Genomic DNA, 23,443 nt, shown 5'->3' on the forward strand with positions numbered 1-23,443 from the left:
CGCCTTAATAATTTTTGGGTATATGCTGACTGATGGATCATAATCCCATCACTACGGTGCTCGAGTTCTAGTCCGTAGCAAAACCGTGTTTTCCCAAGATCTTTCATCTCAAATTCGGATTTCAAGTACTTAGCAGTTTCCTTTAACTCATCTAGAGTTCCAATTAGGTTCATGTCATCGACATAAACTGCTACAATTGCAAATCCAGAACGTGTCCTTTTTATAAACACCCATGGGCATATTTCATTGTTCTCATATCCCTTCCCAATCAAGTAGTCACTTAGACGGTTATACCACATCCGTCCGGATTGTTTCAATCCATATAGTGAGCGTCTCAATCTTATTGAAAACGTGCTCCGTGGTTTAGAGCCACTTGACTTGGGTAATTGAAGTCCATCTGGAACCTTCATATATATCTCTGAATCTAGATCCCCATAGAGATATGTTGTAACCACATCCATAAGCTGCATGTCAAGTTTTTCAGAAACTACCAAACTGACAAGGTAGCGGAACGTTATAACGTCCATTACGGGAGAATATGTCTCCTCGTAGTCGATTCCAGGGCGTTGTGAGAAACCTTGCGCCACAAGGCGGGCTTTGTATCTAACAACCACATTTTTCTCATTATGCTTTCTAACAAAGACCCATTTATGGCCAACAGGCTTTATACTTGGGGGTGTCAGAGTTATAGGCCCAAATACCTGTCTCTTTGTTAGTGAATCCAATTCAACCTGGATTGCATCTTTCCATTTAGGCCAGTCTGCTTTTCGTTGACATTCTTCAACGGAGCGAGGTTTGATATCATCGTGTTCTATAATTCCTTGAGAAATAGAATATGCGAACACATCATCAAGGATAATAGAATCTCGATTCAACGTCTCATGTACACTAGTGTAATTCATGGAGATCTCCCTATTCCCTAGAATTGGTTCTAACATTGGAGCGTCCCCAATGATGTCTCTTGGACATAACCATAATCCGGAATATCTTCATGAGACGGGCTATTTATGTCGATGATTAATGGATCTTTCTGTGCCAAACTCGCTTTCTTTCTCGGGTGAGAATCCATCGAACCTTTAGGCCTCCCAGGTTTCCTTGCTGGGAGCCCGGCCTGAGCCACATTACCATCACTATTAGTGGTGGCGGCGCCATGCCCAATACCCCTAGGGGTGGCGCCATGTCCATGATTTTTAGGGACATCAATCCTTGCAGGCATGTTTGCAGCAGGTATATGTGATCTTGTCACTTTAGCGATATCAGAAAACGCATCAGGCATAGAGTCTGCTACGTTCTGAAGATCGAGAATTCTCCGCACTTCAATTTCCGACTGTGCAGTTCGGGGATCAAGATGAGACAAAGTGGGGACAGGCCACGACGATTCCTGTCGTTCCTGTTGAACATTATTGTTCCTATCTCCCCCTAACGACGGGAAGACTGTCTCATCAAAGTGACAATCCGCAAATCTAGCGGTAAATAGATCGCATGTGAAGGGTTCTAAGTAGCGGATAATAGTTGGAGAGTCATATCCAACATAAATGCCTAATCGTCTTTGAAGACCTATTTTGGTGCGCTGTGGCGGCGCAATCGGCACATAAACTATACACCCAAATATGCGTAAGTGTGAGACATCAGGCTCATATCCAGTAACCATTTGGGACGCAGAAAAGGGTTGAGTGGCAATAGGCCTCAGACGAATGAGCATAGCTGCATGCAATATTGCATAACCCCAAGCAGAAACAGGCAGATTGGTACGCATAACCAATGCTCTAGCGACCATTTGAAGTCTTTTAATGGCAGCTTCTGCGAGACCATTTTGGGTGTGAACATGAGGAACAGGGTGTTCAACCTCAATCCCAATGGACATGCAATAGTCATCAAACGTTTTTGATGTAAACTCTCCAGCATTGTCAAGATGAATTGACTTAATGGGATGATCAAGGTGGTGAGCCTTTAATTTAATGCTTTGTGCTAGGAGTTTAGCAAATGCAACATTTCTTGTGGACAATAGCATGACATGTGACCATCATGTCGATGCATCAACCAACACCATAAAATATCTAAATGGTCCGCAAGTTGGTTGAATAGGCCCAGAAATATCACCTTGGATTCTTTGTAAGTATGGAATATTTTCCTTAGTGTCTTTTGCATAGGATGGTCGCGATCCTAATTTTTCTAAAGAGCAGACTTTGCAAAATGAAATAGGGGCTTTAGAAGCAACCAGGGAAGTATCTGGTTGACCACGAAGTCACAATTGACTTTAGAAGTAGAAAAAGGAACTAAGGAGGTATTGGTGGTGTCAATACCACTTTTGGGCCGCAGGGGGTAGGCGGCGCCAACCCTACCTTGGATCGAATTTTGGTTTTGACTTCTTTTCATTTTGAAAAATGGATGTCCGTGTGAAGTCTTTAATATACGGATCATCATATCACGACCTGGGTATCCCAAACGGTCATGTCAAAGCCTATATGTGTAAGAATCCCATAAGTCATCTCTCATGATATGGTTGGATTCAATAATTTGAATAGTGGTTTCATACAACCCACTAGATCGACACATAAGTTTCTCTAATACTCGTTTATGTCCGTAGTCATTAGAGGTGATGCAAAGGAACTCTTGTCCATTCTCACAATGTGTTCCCACATGAAAACCATTGGCTCTTATATCTTTAAAACTCAATAGGGTTCTTCCAGCCCTAGGAGCATATAGAGCTTCGGTGACATTAATACTTGTTCCATTTGGCAACATAAATTGAGTTGGTCCTCGACCATGAATCAATTGTGATGGTCCAGCCGTCGTAGTCACAGAAGATCGACTAGGCGTCATCCATAGAAATAGTTGCCTATGTCGCAATATAGTATGTGTGGTGCCACTATCAACAAGGCATTCCAACTCTTCAGGAAACATACTGAAAAATAATAAAGTTCGGAATTAAAACATGTCCATGACATCGAATAATAATACGATACTTTATTAATAAAGATAGCCAATGATTACATCAAAGGTCCTAAAAAGTCTAATCCAAAATAAAATCAAACTAAGACACATTGTAGTCACTCTATCGGTTTGGTAACTCCAATCAAATATGACCAGGAAAGTAGAGAGAGATGTTGGTGGAGCGAGGCTCTCTTAAGTACCATTAATCTCAATGACTTTCCTAGACATCATACTTCATTGGGTGCACCACATAAGAAAGAGTTTAATACAATTGTCATTTATTGACTAAGGCATTGCCATTACAAAAATTCTTTGAAAATAAGAGGACTAATCTAATCAAAGTCTGCGGCATCCTAGTGCACTTCATCGTCAGCTTTGAAGTCCTCTATGGTGAGATGGACGTCTCCACCATTTTCTTCTTCTGCAAGGTACACTTCTTGCTCCCTCAGGTCCCTGTATGCCCTATATCTTGCAACTAGTTGCTCTCTTGCCTTGCATTGCTTGAACCAATGCTCACTTGATCCACATCGATGACACACATCATTGTGGTTGCCTCCCTTTAATTGAGGTGCACGTTGTGGGCGTTCCCTAGGTGGGTTGGTGCCACCACCATGGCCAGGGTTGCCACGACCCCCTCTCCCACGTGTGGCATTTCCACCACGTGTATCCGCACCAAACTTGCGGTTTCCTTCTTGGTTAGGGCGGTTATATGGACCCATACGTCCCTCATATCCCTTATTCTTAGGGTTCCGCTCCTTGCGCCCTCTTTTGGGTGCATTATAATTCGCCTCATGAACGCTCTTAGTTCCAATGGGCCTTGAATTATAATTCCTCACGAGTATGTTATCATGTTTCTTAGCTACAGATATGAGATTGATAAGCTGATGAAACCTCGTGATCCGTCCAGCATTGACTTCAGTGCGGTATTGCTTTGATACCACAATGGCTGAAACGGGGAAGGTGGAGAGAGTTTTCTCAATTAGCTCTTGCTCTGTGATAGGAGCATAAATGCGAAAAATATAGCGTGAAATCCTTTACACTTTTCTTAGCTATTTTCTTTAAAAAGTCATTTTTAACTCTATTTTCTTCTTAGGTAGTTCGTGAAGCAGTTCAAGAGAAATAAGAGCTTAAAGAGAGCAACGAAGCCATGGATCATGAAGTACTGATGCAAAGGACCAAGATTGATCAACCTTTTGGCTGGAAATTACAAGGGAAGTCCACGGAAATCATTGTGCAAAACAGTTGCTGCATAGCAGAAAACTGCAGTTTCAGAATCAGCTTTCTGAGAACGGTTTTGAGGAGAAATTATTGCATCCTTACAGCTGCACCTATGAAGAAAGGGCCAGCGATCCTTGAAGAAATGATGTTATATTTCAACTGGAGCTAACAAAATGGTCAGAAGTGTCAACGAGGCAGTAGGGAATCAAGATCAAAGAAGGCTTCCCGATAAGGCAGAAACTGTCAGCTTTTCACGAAGCTTTTTGGGAGATCTTTTCCGGCGACTTTCTTGCATTTTTTCCAGAATATTGTTGATCATTCTAGAAGATATGATGTCATAGAACACGTGGGAGTCAAGAACCATCCAGAAACTTGTCAAGAAAAAGTCGTTCCTTGTCCAAGAAGGAAGCTTTAGAGACAGAAATTGAATCCTAGTCAAAACAGGACAGTTTGGCAGAAATCTTCTTTGGACGGATTTTGGGTGCATTTTTGGAAGGTTATTGCTGCTGCAAATATTAAGGAGAGTCCTAGAATAATTCTACAAGATTATGACAAGATTACCAAGGTTTGAAAATCATTTAATTGAGCACCAATTAAAGGAATCCTCAAGCAACTAGGGAAGGTTTTCAAAGCATTGTTGAAGAAGGAAACTAGGGCTGCACTTCTAGCTCCTATATATATTGAGCTTCTGCACACGCTGCAAAGGACAACCACGCCTTTCACCTTCTCTTCTATCTCTCTTTCTTATTCATCCGCCATCATCTTTTTCTCTATTTGTTTTATTTTGGTTTTCAAAACAATGTGTAACTAACATTCTTTTTGTTAGGGGCAAGGTTTGAAGCCCCAATTATGTAGAACATATGTTTGTTTAAATCTAGTTTCTTGATCTTTGGTGTGAATTGGTTGTTTATTTCTGCTTGATTGAAAACTTTTGCATGTGTTTGTTTTATGGTGGCCAACATAGGATTTATGCATGTAATTGGAGCTAGGTTTAGAAAATAATTCACCTAATCGTCTTGTTTTCTAATCCACAAGTATGCAAGGCTTTGGACAAAAGCTGATGTTTTAAACAACTAGAAGAGCATGCTAGGTAGGCATTCCACACTAGACTGCAACTCTATAGCCAATCGTTTCCATGAGATCTTAATGCTTCAAATATGTTGACACTATATGCGTTGTTGATAGGATAGCGTTCCATACCTTGATTGCATGTTTGATAGGCTTAGCTATTGTGCATTCACGTAGACTAAGTAATTAGGGAAATATTAATAAGGGACATGATCTGCTCCGACTTGTTTCTTGGTTGGTTTCTATTTCACACCTTAGTAATTGAAACTAGGTTAACTTAACATTGTTCGAAAGTAATTGGTGGTAGATTTCCGAGTCTCTAACGTCTTCTCCATATTGTTTTTCAAACTCTAAAATCGTTTTCCTTTTGTATTCTCTTTTATTTTCATTGAAAAACCAAAAACCCCAAAATCTGTTTCAACTTAGGATTGCAAAGCACCTTTCAATCCCCTTCTGTTTCCTGCAATATTTTTCTCTCTTTTCTAGTATTTGACGTTTTTGTTTTGTTTAGTTTCAGATTTTATTTGTTTGATTTGTGTTTTAGTTAGTTTAAATTAGTTTGTTTTTATTTTGTGTGATTAATTTGTTACCCTCAATCCCCGGCTTGAACTATCCTTGCTTACTCTATATTGCTAACGACTACATTTTGCAGGGTTAAGTTGAGCATCTATTTTGGGCGTATCACTCTGTGACAGGTTGTCCACAAAACCTCAACATGGACTGTAGGCGAAGAGCTTCTGAATTATATTCAGCAACAGCTTTAAATCAGCAAAGCGCAGATTGTTCCATTGAACCTTCAAGTCAAGGAGGAGGGAATCTTGGACATTGCCAAAATGCTCTTCTAGCTCTACCCATAGCTCTCTTTCATCCTTGATCGACATATACTCCAATCTGAGTGCCTTGTCCATATGGCGTCGCATCAAGATAACTGCTTGAGCATGCTTTGTAGGTGTTCGCACGAACACACGATCCGGGTTAGGTGCCTGGATTATAGGTAATATTCCCTTTGAAGTGAGCTGGTTCTCAACATCGGTTACCCAACTGTGGTAATCCGAGCCTGTTGAGTCAAGCATGGGAAAGTCGAGTCTAGGTTCATTCGACATCCTGAAAATAAGAAGAGAAAATATATTAGTTTCGGAGCTAAACTTCCACGAAAACTAAAATAATAAGATTTCCGAGCTATGCTACCAAGAAAACAATTTCCAAGAATCTCTTTTGGATTAGACCAAACAATAATTTTTTAATATGGTCACAATTTGATGCTTATGGACGCTCTTAGTCCGAGCATTATGAATACTCTTAGTTCATATGAACACTCTTAGTTCGTTAAGCGTGAATCCCCATAATTTCACTTTATTAAATACTCAAAATCTTGTTCATATATTCCAAAATTGTGCAAAAAATAAAAGGAATTTAAAATATAAGAAAGCAGCAACCTTAATTACAAAACTTACGTGTTGAAATTCGGAGCAGATTCTGTTTTGAACAGCTTTCACTTTGATTGTTGTACTGGTCTCAAAATAACTCCGATAAGGCTGAAATTCGGAGGTTAGATGGAAGAGACAGAGACGAACAACTCTGATGAAGAAAATATTTTGATCTAAGGTTCCGAACTAAATGTTTCGGAGCCTGCAAGCAGACGGATGTGCACAGGAAAGGAGAAGGCACTACACCAAAAACTGCATCACACGACGGTGAAAAAACGTCGTCTGATTTGAAGACTCACCATCGTCTATCTCGATGTTGTCTGATGAAAAATCAGACGACGGTGAATTCACCGTTGTATGATACAAAGTCAATCGACGTATATTTCTTAACACCATTGTCCAAGAACTCGACAGATGCCGGACGCACCCATGCGCAGCACTTGTGCGCAGCAGTTCACACAACAGAATTTGCTTTTATGCCGTTGTGGTTTGAATTTTCATACAACGGTTTTGTAGTTTAGCTGTTGTGTGATTAAAAGTAAGACAACTGTGTTCTAGTATTTTCTGTTGTGTGATTTAGAGTAAGACAACTATGTTCTAGTATTTTCTGTTGTATGAGCTTAAAACTAGACGACGTTACTTATTGAAATCCATTGTGTGATATCTAGAACTGCGTTGTGTGAATACCCAAATTTTGAATAGGTATAAATTAATAGTGAACAATTGGAATACAAATTGAATGCAAACCATCAAATGATCAATATTTGTACCAAAAGCATTGTGATACATCAATTCATCAAATATTGAATTTAAGGAACATTGTTAAAACATTGATACATCTCATAGACTAAGAAGCTTTTAAGTTTTCTGGCTAAGTTTTACATGATGAAAGAAAATATAGCTTGCTGCAATGCCGGGTACTCCATGCTTGATCTTCCAATGACTCTTTATGCAACAATCCACCATATAGTTCCTGACACAATTTACAAATGAAATGAAAACAAAAGGGATTATGCCTTACTACATAACAATGCTCTATAGTAATGTTCATTCTTGCATAGCACACTTAAAAGAAGACATATATACTCCTCAAAGTTTTGTATTGCTTGTTTAGAAAAATTATGGAGTCAAGAGAAATCACCTGAAAAACCTACACCAAGTATGCATCAAAAATGAGATTCTCTGCCTTGAAAGTTTCCCAAAGCTGATAATTTCATAAAAACACACACAACAGGGAGAATCACTCAAAGTTACCTCCAATGGAGAAGATCATAGTGGTACAACAGTTCCATCAAGCTACTGAACCCGAGTGCTTCTCTCCAACACATCTATTGCACCCTGCCATAATGTAGCACCTCATTTTAGAAGTGAAATCTTAAACATTCTGAGGAAATTGAAAGAAAAATGGAGTGCAAGAACATACGATTGTCCATGTTAATGTTCAAAGTTGTAACCACATAAATAAAATGAACCATTTCAAGTCTAGAGTTTGGTTTACCTAGTAAATCCATATTACTTGATCCCACACTTCAAGATGCTTCAGGAAGCCCCATTTTCTCAACTAAAACCTGAAACGACAGTGAACCAAAGTTAACAATATGACTTGCTTTCATAGGACGGAAATACTTGACAAACAGATCCTCCTAAAGCAAAAAATCAGACTCAGTTTTTTTTTATTTTCCCTGAAACTAGGAATTAATGATATGACCCCAACAAGTTTAAGTTGTGCATCCGAATTCAATACAACCCCATAGAGGTTTTCATCAATCAACCAACCCAGATTAAATAAATTAAGCAAAAACTATTGTACGTTTTATAAGTTTCATTTTGTACTCAGACATAAAAACCATTGTAAAATATCAAAATGTTCAAAGTAAAATACATAAAGTAAACTTGAGAGAAAAATACAAAAATGATAGATATACCAAACTTGTTACTCAAATATGAAATGGCCATTGTCAGCCCTATGAACAGGTTTAATGGTCAACTGTAATTTGGCGAATATGGGCAATGCACACATACAAAACAAATAATGCTTCTTCAGCAGTCTTCAAGTGCAAACTATATACATGGAATACTTATTATTTCAAGAGAGACAAGAAATGTTACCTTGATTACTGTATGATTGGGCATCCATTGCAGAGAAACCAGAGTCAAAAACTTTGTTAGATAAATTATTTAAGATTGTTTAACAATTGATATACACAGAAAATAACAAGATAAAGACACGCCAAACCTGTTTTGCATATTGGGTATGCGTTCCAGGCTTCCTCTTGCTGAAATAAAAGGTTTTACAAGTAAGATAATGTAACTCGGAGATTCACAACAATTGACAGCATGAAGTGTATTGATCAATGATCCACAAGCATAGATCTACCATTCTAAAGAGATCACAATCACTGATTGTGGTAGTCAATCAATGACCAATACATATCAATTTTAAAAAGAAATATAGTTCTATCAATTTCCTTGAGTAATATTTAAACTATAGAAATTTATTACTTGACAAAATGAAATAATTCAAAATTTTTAAAGTGAACATCATAAAAATCTGTATCATAACTTGAACATTGTTGAGCTAACCCAGTCATTGCTAACCCTTACTTGTTGCATAGGTGCCCTGTTTATTGTCCAGAGTTCAGAGCATGATGTCTTTATTTCGGAGCAGCTTTGTTGGGTTCTGTTGGAAAATGGGGAATTACGGTTCCCAGAGCTCTGTTGCTTATCATAATTTATCTCCTAATATTTATCACAACTTTCTTTAAAAACTCAACACACGTGTGAAGTTTGTCTAGTGTCTTTTTACCAAATAAAAAAGAAAAAAAGAAGAAAAAAAGGAACAGTTCAAATGATAAACAAAATTTTGGGAGACAGTTCTCTATTAAAACGTAACTCAAGAACTCAAAGCCAGCAACAATTGTATTGTTGTCATAAAAAAAAAAAAAAAAAACCATTATCGATTTGAGTCTCAGAAATACGTACTCAAGATGATGATGATGATGCGCAAATAATATGCATCCATGTGTTCTGACATCATGACATTATGTTTGATTGCCACCAAAAGTTGACAGCGATTGTCAGATCATCACTATCCACCTGGTGGAACCTGTAGAGAACAGAAATAGCAATTAGGAAAGAAATAGTTGCAATATGTTCACAGAGAGAGAGAGAGAGAGAGAGAGAGCACGCCTAACAAAATACTGTTCATGGATTTTAAATCTTACCAGCCTTCAGGAATAAATAGTGCATCCCCTGCATGAAGAATGCGAGTACTCCATTGAAGATTCTGCTCTTGGATAATTAGAAAAGTCAATGTTGTCTAAAGGAACAGAATTGCCAAGAGGGGGTACAATTCAACTATTGGAAGACTGCACATAAAGTAAGTAGAAAAAGAAAAGATAGAAAATAGACTAGAAGCATAAGCTTTCAAGTAGGTAGAGAAAAGAAAAGAGATTTGATCTGCATTCATACTCTGCTGAAAGTACCGTACCTATGATTTGATGCCTCCCCATATATTGGCATAGGGTATAACACCAGAGCTGCTGAAGGAGGCCATAAAACCACTGTGAAGCATACAAGTTTGTTTTAGAAAAAAAAAAAGAGAACTCTAATAGACAATAGTCGTGCAAAATTGAACAAACTTCTTTCTTCAATCCAAGTCATTCTTTATATAAACATATATAATCACTATGAAGTTGGAAGCAGCCCAATACATTCAAAAGATCAGAGAAAATTATTTGACCTTGTTTACAGCAAGAAACTAAGCAGAGAAGGCTATGGTGTGGATCATAGTGAGTGCTTGATCTAGCTTGAGCATTGTTCATCCAGAGGTTGACAGGAATTAGTGATTTATCCTCCAAAAATGTAGGGCTATAGAAAACAACCAGTGGACATTTGTGATTAACAATGAGAAAATTAACAAAGTAACAAAGTAAACTATATCCTACATAACAGTTTTTATTTTCCACAAGACCAATGTATCCACTCTCACTCTACATCCAGAACTAATGCTTCTCCTCAAAATTTCACCTTCCAGTATTGAGTTAATAGCTATTACCTAGCCTTCACCTTCCAAAACTAATGTAGTCAATCTAATCCCAGGTCTAACAGAAACCACAAACAAGGGTCTCACCTTTACTTGATATTGAGCAACCAAAGACAAGATAGTTAAACTAAACCTTAACTTGTTGCTTAATTGCTACCGAGATTCTTGATTAACACAACTGCAAATATTTTTACTGCAGAAAAACCTTGTGATCTGCATGTATTCTGTTTTCAACTAATGCATATAAAATTGACAACCTAAAATTTCACATTGAGTAAAGAGACCTACAAACCAAACCACATTGAGTAAAAAGCGGTTGCAGAGATAATATCAGTGATTGAAACAATGATGGTTTCTGGTTGCAATTGCTGAAAGAAAATCAATTCCAATTGAATAGAAAGACTGAAAGATTTCTTCAAAAAAAAAAAAAGACTGCAAGAGAGGTTTGATTATTACCTGGAGAAGATGATTGAGGCCTTGAGAGCTTCCCGTTCTCTTTCTAGTTCTCTGTGAAGAAGAAGAAGGCGCTTAGCTTCTCAAACACATTATAGCTACCTCAAAACCCATTACAGATACCTCAAACACAACCCCCAAAACCCAGAAACACAACCCACAAAACCCAATGGCTTTCAATTTATGAGCAAATCAGCAACTACCCAAAACAAAATCAGAAACAAAATACCCATCACTCCATCAACAACTACAAGATTATCCACAAGTCATCGACTACCCAATGCCCATCACTCCATCGTCTCCAAATTACACAAACACCCATTGCAATATCGAAAACCTTGGGTTCAGTTCATCATCTGACAAAGGCAATTTCTACTAAAATCAAGAACAAAAGAGCTACTAGCGGTCCAGAAAAGTAAAATCAACAACGAAGGAATCTAAAAAGCAATGAACATGAAGCGAATTTCAAGCAAAATTGAGAGGATAAAGATGAAAGTGATACCATCGGGGTGGGAGGAGAAAAGAGAAGGAGGAAGGGCAAGGCGGAGCTCCGGTGTGGACTGCGTCTTTGGCGGATCTGGTGAATTTGAGAAGAGAGATGAGAGAACAGGTGTGAATGAAGAGAAGAAGAGAAGAAATACCCAGTGCGGATCTTGCAAAGAATGAGATTTATCTTCTCTCTGGGGCTGAAGAAATAGCCTAATCAAGTAGAACCCAACTCGATTGGTCAGAACCCAAATCCCCCATTTCAGCAGAATGAAAAACCCCCAACTCGAACCCTAATCGAGTAGAACCCAAATCGAACCCTAATCGAATAGAACCTAAATCCAGACTTTGAAAGATGGTGATTTGTGATGGCTAAGTGTTTTGAGAAGATGGTGAAGAAAAGCTCCAGATTTTGCTCGAAATGAAGAAAAGCTCGAGGTTTCTCTCTCAGATAGGAAAATGGCCAAGGCGTTAACTTTGTTTGAGTGTGCCCTATAGTTGGCTAAGGCAATAGGCATTAACTTTTTTTTTTTTTTTTTAAACACAGACAGACAATGTATAGATACGTTTACGTTGTCTGATTTGTTACATAGCTGAGGGAATAAAAGATAGAAATTTCCCGCCTCTGCAATCAAAATGTTAGGTTTCGCGCTTAGGCTAGTCATTTCTCATTCACACAACAGAAATAGTTCATTCTGTTGTTGGAACTTGCAAGCATAACAAACAATTGAAGCCAAATTTTCTCGTTTTGGGGGGAATGAATGTCATTTTGGAGCCATCTCCAAATTTTGGTACTCACTTGCACAATAGGACATTAAAAACCATTGTATGATGATTTGCAGGTATACTCCTACAACGGAAGTAACTAAACTGTTGTCCAATTTAATAGCATCTAGGGTACAATTTGGAGCCAAATTTGACTCAATGGTAGAAGGGAAATATGCCGGTCTTTTTTTTCATTCAGACAACAGATAATCTTTCTTTCCGTTGTGCCATCACCTCATAACTAGAAGTTTTAGAATTTGAGCATCATTATACAACGAAGATTTATTAAATGTGTTGTATGATTCAATTGTCGTCAACAGACAACAGAGGATTTGTTCTCCGTTGTGTGATCACCGTTGTGTGATGCAGTTTTTGGTGTAGTGAGGGGATGCAGTCGGTGTGCGTTGGTGCTGCAGGGGCAGCAGGGATGTGTGCGCAGGGGCGCGTAGGTGCTGCAGGGGCAGGTGCGCAGGTGAGGCTAGCGTGGGCTAGGAGCTGCGATAGTGAGGCTCGAAGGTGGCAGTGGCAGGTTTTGAAGAATTTTCAGGTTTACTTTTTTTTCTTGTGATTAGGGCTCGTGCTGATAACGTATTGTAGAGAATTAAAAAAATTGTATTGTGTTGTATTCATCTCACCATGAGGTTTATATAGGTTACATCATGTATACAAAAGGCAATACGTACATAATAGCTATACTAATCAATCGCACATTACAAGTATGTCAATCGCATATATTACGAGTACCTATGGCATAAATAGTCATTATCATTTACAACATCCACTTCAATGTTCAATTTATCATTTTGTCATTTATGCACCAACTTAGGATAAACAATTATATATAAACAATTATATATGATTCCCTTCATTTCCAGGCAATTCACACTTCAACAATACCAAAATCAAACCAAAATAACTTGATCGACTAGTCTCGACAACAGATTATACACCAAAAATGCCGATGATCACTGCTTAATATCAAACAAATTCATCCCGCCCATTTAACTTCCTCTCCAGATCACATTACCATAATTATATATAACATGCTACGATACCAACTCAGCCATTGTCATGTTTATTCAATATATACCAGACGCCAATGTTCCACCATTCGTCTCCAAGATTCCCACTTCCGTGAGTCAAAATTAATCGATCACATATTCTGTAGTTGAATCTCCGCGTTCACGCAGTAGTAGTCTGAGAACCCTAGATTGAGGAGCATCAGGGTCACCACGCATGGCATTCTCCTTCCATATCCTTGCAGCTCTAAGCAGTGCCTCCTCGGCTGTATCCAGCTGCTCAGGCCTCCATCCAATCACCTCTCTACCTGCGCCATATTCTTCCCTAGCGTCGGCTGTCCTGTCTGTGGCGCGGGTAATGGGCTTTCGCGTATCGGCCACCTTAATCTCTGACAAGGGTGACGCCTGATGATGCTTGTAGTACTCTTGTTCATCCTCTTGTTGCTCTTCCCTATCTGTCTGCTGTTTTTCCGTGTCCTTTGGCCATGGCGAGCCGTCAAGCCCTGCACAGCTCAAGTCTTCTAATGAATTAGCTCCACCTACGGTTGCAAGGCTACGCTTCTGCTGAAAGGTTGGATCCAAAGGCTGCTGGTTTACCCCTGTGCTCTCTAGCCTGGAGGAACCAGCATATGGAGGTTTAGGTGGTGACAGTGGTTCTGTTCCTCTGCATCTACGGCTGTCTTCTGTATCTATATGTTCTTCATCAACCAATTTCTCCTTTGTAACATTTTCTGGAGCCTGTGCATTTTAATCAGTTACCAATTGAGATGAATAAGTTAGATAGATAGATCCAAGCAGCACAAAAATATAATGATGTGGTTTTCATAGTTCTTGAACTCTAAATTAATGGGTCTAAATAACGTATATACTAGAGAGAGAGAAGGAGATATGTTACTTCCGGATCTCCTGTTGTGACAACAGGGTCAGCGTCAAAGTCCCCAGCGTGAACGGCAGGGTCCGCAGTACGACCGGATCTGGCCGAGGCAAGTCCTCTCCGAAGATCAGCTTGAATATTAGGCAAGACCCAAATAGTACTCGACGACGTCCTTCCTACTTTATATATAACTGCAGCCACTGATAATATTCTCGAATGCATTTTAACCAGTTACGAAATGATGCTTAGTTTAAATTCCTCGCTAGATTTCGTTATGGTACTTGCTAATATATGTATCGACGACAAACGGAGAAGAAGGTGGCATGTTGTAGTAAGGGAAAGTATAATCTGGTACCCTCTAGCAGGAAACAATTGTGAACCGAAGACATGTGTTACATGCAATACTTGCGTGGCAACAGCTTATGAAGCCTTGGTGTACTTGGCGGGACCCTCGGCTTCTTTCTTTACATCCGTCAATGTGTGTTGGCCACGCAGTCTGGAGTCTGGGGTAGTCTAGAAGCAAGTAGAACCGTATAAGTTGCCTCCTCACCAAAACAAAAAAAGATCGAGAAAACAACTTTTAATTGTCGTTGTTGGGTTGATATGTCAAAAGTGAAATTATTTTATGACCAAAAAAAAAATTTATTTACTTTTTTTTTATTGAAAGAAAATTATTTACTTTATGAATACCAAATACGGGAGAGCTTTGCTTTCAATGAGTATATGTTCGAATAAATCCAGAATATGTGTCTGGTCCAAACTCTAGGTTACTTGCTCTAGTTGTAATATGGTTTTATGTTAGAGATATTCTCGGAGATATTCGTAGATATCCAATTATTGTACGATTATGTTTTCATGTACAACTCTATCTCTATGCTTGTAATCATCTATATAAAGATGCCTCTATTATCAATGAAAGCACGACTCAATTCTCTCCCAATTTCAGTTTTCCTAAAACACGTTATCAGCACGAAACTCTAACCCTGAAACCCTAAAATCATAGCCTTCAAACCCTAGCAACCACCGACCCCCACCTTGAAGCCGCAGCCCACATCCAGATAAAAAATAGAGGGATACGCGGGCCAGAAGAAGAAGTCAAGGCCTGCCATCTGATCCTCAGCAGGCCTGGGCTGGAAAAAAAAAAAAAAAAAAAAAAAAAAAAAGGCAGCCCACAGCCAACTCTGGCCACTGATCATTTTTCCGACGACTTTTTCCGGCGACTTTTCAACAAGGTTCTAAAAAACGCTAGGCACTAGTCGGGCGATAGTTCGGGGCCTAGCGCTTAGAGGCCTAGGCGGGGACTATGCGTTTTATTATTACTTTATTTCATTTTTATTTTTATAATATGTATGTATTATTTATATGTATACTGTCAATGTGTGTGTATTTTTTTCCTTTAAAAACTTTTTCTCTGTTCTTTTGGTTTTAATCTCCACTCTCTCATTCTCAAAAAATAATAATAAAAAATATCCACTCTCTCATCAAAGTGTTATGACTATAAATATATTAATTAGATTAAGGGCATACTTGTCATTTCTTAGTTAGGTGTGATTAGAAGAAATGAAGTCTAAATCCTTCGTGTTCATCTCTCCCATTTTCCTCTCTGCACTCGTGTTCTCTACCTCTCTCTTGTCATCCTTGTTCTTCCTCTCGCCAAAATTGATCATCAAACACCCAAAATCTTTGTTGTCTTCACCAAAGAAAGCTCCAGTCATCTACCAATTGATAGTTTTGGTGATCAGACTAGACTTAAGATTCGAAGTTCGATCTCCGGCTTTCTCTCTCATCGGGTTCATCGTCGGAACCACCACCGTCCAATCAGATGACTCTCCATTCAGATCCACCACCGTCGGCTCATCCTCGTGCGCTGGGCTGTTAGTTTTGAATCAAGGACTCAGTCGATGACTGGGTTTCAGTTCAGAGAACTCTGAAAACTTTTGAGTTTTGAGTATTTTGATATCTGGCCAGAATAAAAAAGTAAAAAAAATTCAGGGCCCGAAGTGTCCGCCTAGGCTGCTAGTCTTCGCCCAGCCTGCCTAGTCGACCGTCTGGAGGCCTGACGCCTAATGACTTCGCCTAGGCCAAAATCGAAACGGTATGCTGGCCCCTAGCGCCTAGGCCGATTTTTAGAACCTTGCTTTTCAATTACTATTTCGAGGTATTTTTTACTAAAAGTTTCCTTTTTTGAGTTTTTTCAATTTCTCTTCTTTTTATCGGAGACTTGCAAATTCTCTTCTTCTACCCCCCTTTCTTCTTCATAAGGAAGACCAAAAGATGAACTGTGGGGGTTCGCGCTCACTCCAAGCTTGGAGCTTGTAGAGTCCTCCAAACTTAGAGTTTGTTGAGAAGTTATGATCGACCACAAACACATCATTGTTTCGATCTAATCGAATACCTCTTGGAATCAGATTTCTTAGAAGCGACTACGCTCAGAAATCCCTAATTTCTTGGGAGCGATTACGCTCAGAAATTTTATATGTTTTCGTGGTAGCCTTTTTCGCTCCTAAACTAACCCTTTTTTTTTGTTCTCTTTCAGGATGAGTAGCATGAACAAACTGGACTTTGCTCCATTAGGAACAACTGGCTCTGTATATTACAAGTAGGTTCGTGATGTCCGCCAGCATCACAAGGCCAATGGAATCCTGGATACGATTCTCGAGCCAAGCCAAGACGTGCTAACTGTTGAGAAAGCTCAAGTTTTGGAAGCAAATAGAGCAGCCTTGGAGGCAAATAAGGCAAAAGCCATCATCCTAATGACAAAGATTTGGGAACGTCCGTGACTCCTGGTTCCTGAACTAGAAGTGAGATGGCATAGCCTCCACTTCTGTGATTTCAAGTCAGTTATTGATTACAACTCGTAAGCACTTCGCATTAAATCCTTAATGGAATTCTGTGGAAAAGATATCACAGATGCGATGTTGATTGAGATGACTCTCTCTACCTTCCCCATCTCTGCTTTGATGGTTGCAAAGAACTATCGAATCGATGTTATATTGCAGGACGGATCACAAGGTTTCATGAGCTCATTGGAGCTATGAATGTCACTGAAAAGCATGACAACATCCTTGTGAAGAACTATAATTCGAGACTCGTGGGAACAGAGCATATTCCGGAGTCCAATTATAGTCGCGCCCCTAAGGGAGGGCGCCAAGAGCGAAACCCTAAATCTAGGGACAATTCTGGACATTTTGGTCCATATTCTCGTTCTAATAAGGAAGGTAACCGTCAAAATAGGCGGACACAGAACCGAAGACGTCAATGTGGAAAGAGAGAGAGAGGCAACGCCTCTGGCCATGTTGGTGGCGCCACCAATACTAAGAGTCATCCAAATGACGCTTTCAAAGCGCCGCAATCAATGGAGTCAGAGATGTATGTTCTCGATGTGAAGTATCCGGTCATTGGGCATACATTTGTAGTTCGTGAAGAAATTTTCGCCTCCTACAAAGTATATTGTGAAGCAAGAGAAGCTCACTATGTGGAACAAGAAGATCAAGAAGATGATCTAGAGTGAAGGGTTGAAGACTTCAAATCTGGCTGGGATCAATAGATCGCCAATTCTGTTTAAGTCTGTATTTTTCTAAAAGATGTAATAGACGATTGCCATATACTTTGTAATAAATGTCATTGGTTTAGTTATTCTTCACATATATAGGCTCATCCAAAATGAGTGTGATGTCTAGGAAGGTTTTGAGATAAGTGGTACTTAAGCGAGATTTGCTCCACTGACATCTCTCTACTCACCTGGTCATATTTATTTTGGAGTTACCTAAAGAAGTCAAACGACTACCTTTGTTTTGCATTAGCTAGCATTTGGATTAGATTCTCTGAATGGTTAAGAGCAATGATGTACACCATTGGATTATGAATAAAATTTCAAATTCTTTTCATTATGACTCCATTTTGATTATGAGCATATTATTTTCAAATACGATGGCGGACCATCAGGATTAGCTCAAGAACATGGAATAACCCAAATTAATTTTGCCAAATGGCACCTTGATTATTGTCACAAAAACTCTCTACGCTCCTAGGGCGAATCAAATCCTATTGAGACATTGAAGCCAATGGATTCCATGTGGGAACGCATGTAGAGAACGAAAATGAGTTCCTTTGCAATACCTCTAATGATTGCGAACAAAGACGCATCATAGAGAAGTTTATGTGTCTCTTTAGTGTGGACTCTATGTCACTATTCGAGCTATATTAAATCCAATAAAGTTATGAGAGAAGATCTCTTAGATTTAGACACATATTGGCTTTGTCATGACAGGATAGGTCATCATAGTCATGATATGATGATCCATCTATTAAAGACTTCACACGGAAATCCATTCTTTCGAGCGAAACGAAGCATGAATCAAAAGTTGATTCTTAGACTAAGTGTGACCGCTGCTGCTACCGTCCACCACCAGCCTAGGGCTGGCATAGTCCCTATCCATGACGCCATGGATGGCGTCCATCATGGTGATGGCGCCCCATGTGATGTTGCAATCACCAACTTTGCTTCAAATAGTGTTTTAGACGCTCAGGCCCAACCAAAATTCTCATTGGCTGCTTCTAAGGCCTTTCACTCGTTTTATAAATCCCGTTCCTTAGGAAAATTAGGACTGAGACCGTCCTATCCAAAGGATATGAACATACTCATTCTGTTGTTCTGATTTAACCAACTTGCAGACATTTAAATATCTCATGATGTTGGTTGGCACGCACACACGCTAGTCACGTGTTGTGCCATTGTCCACTTGTAATGCTGCTTATGCTACACTCCTAGCACATATCATATGACAACGAGCTCACTCCCTAGATCATCATATTCAGTCAATTGGACTTAACAATGCTAGAGAGTTTACATCGAAGACTTTCGATGGTTATTGCATTGGGACTGATGTTGGACATCATATTCCCATGAACACACCCAAATGGTCTCGCGAAAACGAATACGATAGTAGCCCGGACATTGGTAATGTGCACCAATCTCCTTATATCCACTTGGGGTGATGCAATATGGCATGCACATATGCTAATTGGTCTACGACCCACCGCCACTCAATCTATCTCTGCGTTACAGCTAGTGACTAGGTACAAGTATCTCGTACTTACACATATTTGAGTGTGTCATTTATGTGCCAATTGCACCTCCACAGCGCTCGATGATGGGTCCTTACAGACAAATGGGCAACTACATTGGATTTGAGACTCCAACAATCGTTTGCCACTTAATGCCCTTGCTAGGCGATCTCCTTACCGCTAGATTTGCGGATTGTCACTTTGATGAAACAGTCTTCCTGTCGTTAGGGGGAGATAAGAACCTGAACATGAATGTTCAGCAGGAACGATAGGAATTGTCGTGTTCTGTCCCCACTATGTCTCATCTCGATTCCAGCTAAAATGACGAGATCACACATATCTGCTGCAAACATGCCTGCAAGGATGGACGTCCCTACGAGAGGACGTAGCGCCATCCTACACGGAGGTAGGTATGACGCCAACACCATAGAGAGTGGTACTCTAAAGTTACAGGCCATAGGCCCAGCTAGGGCGTTACAGGCCATAGGCCCAGCTAGGATGCGTGGGAGGCCCGTGTGTTTGAATGATACTTTGACATAACCCAATCATTTGATCATCGACACTCAAAATCCGTCTCATGAGAATCTTCCGGATTATGGTTATCGTTGGGGGACGCCTCAACGTCAGAACCTATTCTTGAGAATATAGAGATCTATGAAAATTACACTAGTGTACATGAGACGTGGGATAGAAACTCCATAAAACCTCATACATAAAACCTGTTGACTAATAGGTCTTCGTTAGAAACTGTGATAAGAAAAAGATATGGTAATCTCGCCTTATGGCGCAAGGCTTCTCACAAAACGCCCTGGAATCGACTATGATGAGATATATTCTCTCGTAATGGATGTCATTGCATTCCACTACCTTGTCAGTTTGGTAGTTTCCGAATAATTGAACATGCAGCTTATGAATGTGGTCACTACTTATCTTTATGGGGATCTAGATACGGAATATACATGAAGGTTCATAGTGAACTTCCTTTACCCAAGTCAAGTAGCTCTAGAAAACAGAGCGCGTTTGCAATGAGGTTGAAACGCTCACTAAAGTAACTACTTGATTGGGAAGAGATATGTAAATGCCCGCGTGTTTCCATAACAAGTTTCAGCTTCTATCGCGGTTCATCTTGGACATGATCTTCATTGGAAGCCCTTAAAGAGTTAAGGGAAACCACTGAACACTTGGAATCCGAGTTTGAGATGAAGGATCTTGGGAGAACCCGATTATCTCTCGGTTTGGAACTTGAGCATCGTGTTGATAGATGCTTAGGCGTTTTGACAAGGTCAAGCCTTTAAGGACCCCAATGATCGTCCGTAGTCTTGATCCTGAAAATGATCCTCTTCATCCGAAGGATGATGACGAAGATGTGCTAGAGGCAAATGTGCCCTACTTGAGTACAATAGGCGCATTATTGTACTTAACTCAATGCACAAGACAGGACATCTCATTTCCAGTGAACTTGTTAGCTAGGTATAGCTCTGCGCCAACGTGACACCATTGGACTTGTGTAAAATATATCTTTCGATACTTGAGATGTACGATTGATATGGGCTTGTTCTATCTCTACAGAGAGATGCTGGATTCAGACCCATCACACACCAAGAACGCCGCCAACACTGGCCTGCGTCCTTCATCCCCATCCTAAAACAACATTAGTGTTTTGGAAGGTTTTGCTGATATTGGATATCTCTTTGACCCACACAAAGGTCATTCCCAAAATGGTTAAGTGCTGACCATAGGTAAAGACCGTGATATCTTGGAGGTCTACAGAACAGAACATAGTCGCTATATCTTTGAACCATGCAGAGATTATTGCTCTTCACGAAATGGTTCGTGAATGTATATGGATTGGATCCATAATTACGCATGTTCAAAGCAATTGTGGTTTGAAGTCTACCACAAGATGAACCTACGAGCATTTATGAGGATAATGCTGCTTGCTTTGAGAAAATGAAGTAAGACCACATCAAAAGCGACAACACCAAGCATAATCAGCAATAATAGACTCTCCTCAAGATCAAAGTGAACTAGGTTCGATCTGAGAACAGTGTAGCAGACTTGCTCACTAAGTCATTGCCTAAACTCCACTTCCGAGAAACATGTTGGTAGCATCATTTGCGAAAATTATCGAAACTCCTATGACCGTAGTCATCAAGGGAAGATGCAAACATTAGGGGGAGATGTCTACATGTATTATCTCGAAATGTGAAGGGTGTGTTGTGCTCTTTTTCTCCTTCGACTGAGGTTATTTTTGTCCCACTAGGTTTTTGTTACTCGGCAAAGTTTTTGACGAGGCAACGAGAGGAGCACCACGTTTGGGCGACACAAGGGGGAGTGTTCGAGTAAATCCAGAATATGTGTCTAGCCGTAACTCTAGGTTACTTGCTCTAGTTGTAATAGGATTTTATGTTAGAGATATTCTCGGAGATATTCATAGATATCCAATCATTGTACGATTATGTTTCCATGTACAATGTTATCTATATGCTTGTAATCCTCTATATAAAGAGGCATATATTATCAATGAAAGCACAACTCAATTCTCTCCCAATTTCAGTTTTCCTAAAACAATATACATTTTTTTTTACTCATTTTTCAATCACATTTTCGCAAATCAACAATTAGATATTTAGATATATATATATATATATATATATATATATATATATATATATATATATATATATAGAGGAAGGATCTGAAGCGGACATCCGCACTTTCGCTAAAGTGCGGACGTCGACGCAGCAGGCGGTTCCAGGCGACGACGGCGGCGCGGGGATGGCCGGAGGCGTCCCAGACCTCTTCTGGGCGGCGTTCGAGGTCGGAGGAGGTCGGGCTTGCCGGTTTCTGGGCAGTCACCTCACCTGCAGTTGCAGGTTCTGTGCAGCACCGCAGAACGGTCGCCGGCGACTCCACCGGACCGCAGACCCCTCCGCACGACCCTCGGCGTCCCTCCGGCAAGCCACGCTGCGTTGTCGCCGCTCGATCGAGGCCGGAGGAGCGACGTCCGCACTTTTTCTGGGTTGCGGACGTCCTCTTCAGAACATTTTCGTATATATATATATATATATATATATATATATATACAGTCCGGCTACACTAAGGATGTCCTTAGTTTTTCTTAGGTACGAATTTCCAATTTTCACCCACTTTCTGATCAAATTTTCACATCTTAACCGTTCAGTTTTTAGGTCCTAATGTATAGATCACCTCTACAAAATTTCAGCCAAATTGGTGATCATTAAGGCATCCAAAACTGCAAATTACAACAATGTAAACGAACGGTTCCGGTTCGACAGATTCGGTTCGTTCGTGTAAATTGCAGTTTTGGACGCCTTAACAATCACCAAATTGGCTGAAATTTTGTAGAGGTGATCCATACATTAGGACCTAAAAACTGAACGGTTAAGATGTGAAAATGTGATCGGAAAGTGAGTGAAAACAGTAAATCCGTTCCATAAGAAAAACTAAGGATATCCTTACCTGAGAAAAATCCTATATATATATATATATATATAAATATATCATTTATGCAATTTTTCAACTAAATTGAAAACCATTAAAGCATTTATAATCATAATTTATAATTTATGAACATGAACGGTTCAGCTTTGACAGATTTGGTTTGTCCATTGATTTGATCTAGTTCGGTACCTTAAGGATTAACAATTTGGAAGAAAATTTTCAAAAGTGATCTACTCATGCATACATAAATATTGATCGGTTGATTTGCAGTAACATAATCGAAAAGTGCCCAACCGTTAATTAGAATGTCCTCATGAAATCCTCATTTTAGTGATCCTTATTTGAAGCTCTTCCTACCAAATACTAACTAAGGTGGAATCACTACCCATGCATTTATTAGTTGTAGTCCTCTAATCTGAATTTTGATAAGAGTAGTTATGAGTTTTCCTTTTTGTCTGAGAGATTAGCCAAGTAAAAAAAGGATATTTTCATATTACAATCTCGTTGTGTAATCTTAATCAAAGTAGATACTATTTTGATAATAAACTAATTAGGTTCATGTAGTTTAAAGTCTCTTTTTTGATAAGGGCAATGATAGAGGGCTTTAATGAGCCCTAAGATT

The 23,443-nt window shown here is 39.6% G+C and overlaps 1 protein-coding gene and 1 long non-coding RNA gene across 5 annotated transcripts; both read right to left on the minus strand.

Annotated features, from left to right (window-relative positions):
• Positions 1 to 7,382: 7,382 nt before the first annotated feature.
• On the minus strand, positions 7,383 to 12,152 carry LOC133746227 (uncharacterized). Of its 4 annotated transcripts, XR_009864034.1 has the most exons (11): positions 11,648 to 12,151; positions 11,149 to 11,199; positions 10,390 to 10,517; positions 10,138 to 10,210; positions 9,872 to 10,015; positions 9,630 to 9,753; positions 9,252 to 9,327; positions 8,757 to 8,923; positions 8,146 to 8,215; positions 7,789 to 7,985; positions 7,383 to 7,620 (listed from the first exon to the last, which is right to left on the minus strand). It is a non-coding gene; the product is annotated as an uncharacterized LOC133746227 (long non-coding RNA). The 4 variants fall into 4 exon arrangements; XR_009864035.1 differs by having other exon boundaries at positions 8,757 to 9,327; positions 9,872 to 9,933; positions 11,648 to 12,152; XR_009864033.1 differs by having other exon boundaries at positions 8,757 to 9,327; positions 11,648 to 12,152.
• Positions 12,153 to 13,139: 987 nt separating this feature from the next.
• On the minus strand, positions 13,140 to 14,645 carry LOC133745610 (uncharacterized). The gene is made up of 2 exons (XM_062173715.1): positions 14,311 to 14,645; positions 13,140 to 14,153 (listed from the first exon to the last, which is right to left on the minus strand). The coding sequence occupies exons 1-2, from the start codon at positions 14,509 to 14,511 to the stop codon at positions 13,542 to 13,544; spliced, it is 813 nt and encodes a 270-aa protein (XP_062029699.1). The 5' UTR covers positions 14,512 to 14,645; the 3' UTR covers positions 13,140 to 13,541.
• Positions 14,646 to 23,443: the final 8,798 nt, after the last annotated feature.

This window comes from Rosa rugosa, chromosome 4 (assembly GCF_958449725.1).
Source record: "Rosa rugosa chromosome 4, drRosRugo1.1, whole genome shotgun sequence".
Taxonomy (NCBI): Eukaryota; Viridiplantae; Streptophyta; class Magnoliopsida; order Rosales; family Rosaceae; genus Rosa; species Rosa rugosa.

What these genes read in the sequence shown, in the direction of transcription:
- LOC133745610 (XM_062173715.1), bottom strand. Translation starts at nt 14,511, where the DNA reads ATGCATTCGAGAATATTATCAGTGGCTGCAGTTATATATAAAGTAGGA. An exon ending in TCACAACAGGAGATCCGGAA is followed by an intron (nt 14,154 to 14,310) that starts GTAACATATCTC and finishes TAAAATGCACAG; the next exon opens with GCTCCAGAAAATGTTACAAA.